This window comes from Amphimedon queenslandica, unplaced genomic scaffold (genome assembly GCF_000090795.2).
Source record: "Amphimedon queenslandica unplaced genomic scaffold, v1.1 AMPQUscaffold_11922, whole genome shotgun sequence".
Taxonomy (NCBI): Eukaryota; Metazoa; Porifera; class Demospongiae; order Haplosclerida; family Niphatidae; genus Amphimedon; species Amphimedon queenslandica.
Window position 1 is genome coordinate 1 of NW_003547839.1, and position 6,099 is coordinate 6,099.

At 34.8% G+C, this 6,099-nt stretch overlaps 1 protein-coding gene across 1 annotated transcript in view; it reads right to left on the minus strand.

Annotated features, from left to right (window-relative positions):
* Positions 1-4,710: 4,710 nt before the first annotated feature.
* Positions 4,711-6,099, minus strand: part of LOC105315047 (sacsin-like) — an 8,637-nt gene continuing 7,248 nt past the window's right edge. The window contains exon 2 of the mRNA XM_020004828.1: positions 4,711-6,005. Within this exon, the coding sequence (XP_019860387.1) occupies positions 4,711-6,005 (1,295 nt within the window). The remainder of the gene's footprint in view (positions 6,006-6,099) is intronic.

A 6,099-nucleotide genomic window follows, 5' to 3' on the forward strand; every position in this document is an offset into this window, starting at 1 on the left:
GATTCTCCCTTCCATACTCTTTCCTGTGGCTCCAAGAATCCACAATAGTTTTCACTCAGGATAACTGGTAGGTCTAAAAATACAAATGAACTCAAGATTCACATAAACACAAACTATGAATATCATTACACATTAAAAATAATCATGAATATCATTATGAAAAATTCCAAGTAGGTGTAATATTAGCAGAATGAATAACCTCTCTGTCTTACCAGTAATATGATAAACAGAATTAAATCCAATTCCAAACTTTCCAACTTTGTGTGGATTCTTGGCTTTACCGCTCTGCTGAAGACTCTGTATACTCTCCCAGTCTTCTTTCCTGAAAGGAGCATTGTTATAGGAAACCAGAGCAGGTCCAGTGAACTGTTGTAGCAGCTGCTGCTTAGCGTCACTACTATCAGCTGTTACAAGTGAGAGTGGGAGGGTTTGTAGGACACGACAATCCAAATAGAATTTGACCTCAGTGGCCCGAGCATCGTCAGCATTTTGTATTATCTCCTAAAGAAGAGAATTAAAAATGGCAATTGCCGTATTTACATTATAATCATGCATACCCATGGAAAACCTTGCCCACATGTAGCCAGAAGTGGCAAGGCTAGTAAAAGTATATAATAACAATACAAAGGGTAATTCCTGGTGGTATTCACGAACAATAGGAACATTGATTAAAATAAGTGTTATAATTATTGTAGGTATGCTCATCAAATAATAATAATGATAATAATTATTATTATTATTTATATTACAGCAGAAACAAAATGAGAGGCATACAAATAAGAAACATAAAGAAGTTGGAATGATGAGGATTGTAACGATACTGTGTGATTGTACTACCCACCAGGGTTTCTCACAAAGCATGCTAAATGAGCTAAAAAGTATGCTATATAAGCTGACAAGCATTATTATAGTCTTTTTTAAACAACTTTAAATTCATAAAAAATCTAATTTTAATCAGAATCAGCTCAAAATTTCTATGTAACATAAGTACCGTATTTCCTTAAATAAAAGCCCGGGCGTCTATTTCCTAAAATGATACTTGGACCTCCAAAAAATATATAAAAAATAAAAAAAACTTTGGCCCAGAGCGGGATTCGAGCCCGCAGCCTCAAGCTTTTGACTTCTGGAACTTCAAGCATTGCCCACTAGACTACTGAGTCACTCCTAGGCTGGTGTTGCGTATTTATAGTTTAATTCTATTGCTACCCCGGCGTTTATTCGAATGCGGCTTCTATTTAAGGAAATACGGTACATGTATATGCATCAGAAAAAAATATAAAAGTGGAGAAATCCCGCATAGCCATTTTTGGCAAAATTTGGCCAAACCCCTGTAAACAGGGACTTTTGCCCAATTTTAGAGCAGCTTTAAAAATTCATTAAAAATACAGATTTAATCAGAATCAGTTAAAACTTTCTACACAACATAAGGACATATATATCTATCAAGAAAAATTATAAAAATGGAAAATTTTCACCTAGCCATTTTTCGCGAAATACCCCATGCTATAGTACAGGGTCTTAGATCAGATTTTTGAGAATTCACTGACAAAGGTTTAACGCTAAGCTGGGAAGCCCCGCTGCTAGCCACATCAGTACAACTACAGTACATGTAAGGGCAAAGGCTAAATTGTGGTTTAGCTTTACAAGTAAGCAATATAGGGAATTACCCCAATAAAATTAATTATAGCGTGTAGCCCAACCTTCACTGAATTGATTAATAAAGGCGGCATGGGATGACAGTGCACTTGTGGTCTAATGGTAAAGAAAGCAAGCAAAGGAAATAAACTTCATCAATCACAAAATTTAAACATTAGACTATAGTCCCTACAACTCGGACTCCTTACACAGCTATGAATGTCATCCTAGCATGAGTGCATGGCTCAGTGATCTCCTTCACATATATATCCCTTAATCCCTAACTTATTCCTCACTTTAAATATTTGTCCACTAGGATATTCCCTCAATATATTCTTAATCATCTCATACAAAGGAGGCCTCCTTTGACCAAAGGACTCGCCATCATCTTCCATAACTGAGCTCACTTCTTCTCTTATCAGTGCAGCTGAGGGTGTCCGACGTCAGAGACTCAGAGAGTTGCGTACTGAACGATCTATGATCGATCGAACCTCGGACCAAAGGGCGTGGTCAATCATTAATTAAATCGATGCTGCTAATTGATTTTATCACTAATGATGGCATACTGTTGTCTATGCTATGTGAAAGGCTAGTCTTAAGAAGTTCTAAAATCTGGGCCTTCGAGAAAAAGCGATGAATGAGGAAACTGCTGGCCAGGGTAAGAGGAGGAATATGATGAGACTGTGGGGATATATATGTGGGTGAGTCAGTAATGGAAAATAGTTATATAGCTCATGAATCAAATTAGAGCTACTGTAGTTGTATTCACAAGAGTTATAGATAACTATGGGAACCATGCATGCAACTGACATGCTAATGTCACTTGGGACGCATGTACTTACTGCTGAATAACTGAAAATTAATTTAAGCAAAAAATCTGTTGGAGCTCTGTCCCCACATTACCTATGTGTACACCTACAGTCCAACCTACACCTTTAACTCACTTGTACTCTTTCTTTCTTTTTTGCAGCTTAAGTCATTGATTCATTAAAGTCGTGTTATGAAGTGTATCATAATGAAGGGGCCCGTATCCTAATATCTGCCGGGGTTACTCTCTGACCACAGCATTGACAGCAAGCAAGAATGACTTATTATGTGAGTACACAATAACAGTTCTGAAATAATTATTGATGCATATGTGATTGCTAAATGTAATCACGACTTTATTAAAATTGGAGAAGACATACATGTACACATGCATGTACATGTACATTGTCGGTGTCACATCAAAAACAGTGGGAGACTGAAGCATGTTCCTTGACTTAGTTTTGTTTAGTCTACTACATAAGTATATGATTACATGCCAAGTTGTATATACAATTATGCTTATGCAATTATACTATAGTAAAATAAACTAGAGTAATGTACAAATCTCGGATTGTATTACATGTACATAAGACTGAGAAATATGGATATATATCAAGAATTGTAAACTAATTGTACAATGGTGTCAAAATTAGCCTTTTGTTTTGATGAATTACTTTACACTATGTACATGTGTACATGCAAGTATATTGTGTATATAGCTCATCAACTAAACAATTATTTAGTAGTAAAAGTAACTACCATGTACTTCTAGATGTATACTGTACTGGTAAAATTTTGGCAATTAAAATGTAAATATTTTATCATGAAAATGGAAAACAGAGGATGACACCAGGATTTCCTGAAGGGTTTTAGCACAGTGCTCATACAGCTTCTTGTCAATGGATTGTAAGACCCTGCTACAGTAGTACAGGGTACATTGTATTTTGACAAGAATCACAAGAAATCTCCATTTAAATTTTTTTCTAATACATATACATGTACTTATGTAGTATAGAAAATTTAAGCTGATTCTGATTAAATTTAGATTGCTTTAATGATTTAAATGTTGCTCAATAATTGGGCTAACAACCACCACTCTAGCCAAATTGTTTTTATAATTTTAAAAAATACACATACATGTCTTTATGTTGTGTATCAAGTTTGAGCTGATTCTGATCAAATTTGGATTTTTTCTGATTTTTTTAGTTTCACAACAATTGATCAAAGGCCACTCTCTTTACTAAACACAGAAATTCCAGCATCATTATAGTACCACCATCAATTTTACACAGTGCCGATATTCGTTCTCCATCATCCGCTCTGTTTAAGATGTCTTTGGGGGTCTTGATCTCAATATAAACACATGTCTATTGACTCATCTGACTTCATTAAAGCTGCATCTGAAGGTCAACTACGTATTGCACATTAGATTTATTTTATTTTATTTTATCTTAATTTTTCCTAACCTAACCGGACCTATTTTATTCTTATTTTTAATATCTCTCCAACTTATTTAATTTTGTTCCCTACTCATGCTTTTTTTTATTAAAAATTTTTCGTTGTACTGTAAAGGCTATAGCCCATGGTTTTTCAAAAAAAATCTCTGAATTAAAAAAATTGTCAAAAATGGCAAGTGACAATTATCCATTTTAATGATTTTTTGTGATACATATACATGTACCATTTCATGTCTTTATATATGATGCTAATATTGGTAATCTCATTAACCACAGCATGGAGGATACAAAACATGGTGTAAGAGAGAGAGAAATACATGTATATGCAGCGTATTATACTATCTTTATTCATTAATTACTCATCCTCCCTGGAAAGTCCTCCTTTCTCTAGGTGTATCTCATCAACAGGTCATCAATACTTATTTGGACTGACACTGGGTCTGGAGGATGTGGGCAAAAGGCTGACTAGATCTAGCTCTAGTAATTGTAATGACTAAAATAAAGACACCTTTATAATGAGGGCACGTAGTTGCATGCAGTCCTAATACAATATATTTGTGTACTGACGAACCTCATATGAACATGCACTTCCATAATCAGAGCAATATTAAATTGGGTCTCAAGACGTCCTGAATAGACAGGTTTGACTGTGCTATGTCAAATTATAACACTTGTTATGAAGCTTTTTTTAATGTGACTAGACTACAAAAATAATATTCACATCAAACTATATAAAAAAACTAGAAGTTTAGGCAATTAATACAGCAAACTATAAAAGGAAGTTAATTTTTAGCAATACATTTATACAATACTAAAATAGTTTTTTTATTAGTTTGACTACTTCCTTGGCAGCTTCAACCGCTTCTTGCACATTGTGAGCTTCACAAGACTTTGAATAAACATCAACAGGAGCTATTGAGGGAGAATGCTGGTTTGGATAACGAGGTTTTAAATAGTATCCTTCTATTTGACAGACTAATGATGGCAGTACTTTCCATTCACCTCCTTTGAACCCAGCAATAGCAGCTGCATGAGTGTGCAGTTCGTGTGTTTTAAGACTGGCTGGGTTTAATCCTACTAGCTTGTATTTACCACCCTTTAATGCCTTTTCACATGCTTCATGTGCTTGGAACAAAACCTGACACTGAACTCTTCTAAATGGTATTTGTTCATTTAGCAGTAGCATTGCCTCTAGGTCAGATTCAGCCTGAGCGATCCAGAAATTCGCTTCAATAGAGTTTGGCATTGGTTGAGAAACATCAGGGAAAAAATCATCTTGTCTCATTCTATTTGATCTTTCTCTTGCATTATCACTGGCTTTCTTTTCTCTTTTAATATCTTCTTCCCATTCTTCATAAAATCTTCTAAAAGTTGCAGCATTTGGTTTTGATGAAGAACCTGCTGAAATTAATGTTTCATTAGCCATATCAGGGTCTTCCAATTCTTTTCCTGCATATAATCTGTCAACCTGTCTCTTCAAAAACTTAAAAGCTTCTTCATAAATTTCCTTTTTATCTGCATTTCTATCTGGATGATACTGTTTATATAGTCGTTTTATAGCTTTTCGTTTCTCATCTTCATCTTCAAGTCCCTTAATTAATTGTAAGTCACGGAATATTATTCTTTTCAATTGTAAGACAGTGTCAGAGTCACTAGTTGTCCTAGCAGAAGCACTGTCAGGATCAAACAAAACTAACTCTTGATTGATATCCTCTCCCTCTTCTAAAGAAGTTGTACTTTTAACTTTTGTCAATTTATAAAGATCTAATGTTGACACAGTTTCTTTTCCATCATTTTCATCAACACTAATGACATATTTTTTTGTCAATGGGTTAAAAACTTCTTGATCAACAAGATAGCATACTGTAACATAAATATAATTTCCTTCATCGTTCAAAAACCCAACCCATTCCTCAGGATAGAATATGTGATTGATATCATTTTCAAGCAAATCTATTCGATGATCTGGTATTTTCCCTCCAATACGTGCAGGATTACTTTCAATAGCACTCAGAATTTCAAAGTCTGCAGATTTAATTTTGTACTCTTCTAAAATGGGCTCAAAATCTTCAATGCTCTGAGCAGCAAGGCATTTACAAATAGTATCTGAGAATTTGAGGTATGAAGTCAAGTCTCTGCCACTCATACGAGCTGTTTCCACACACAAAGTGTGGGCTATTTCTTTGCGAACCAAATGACT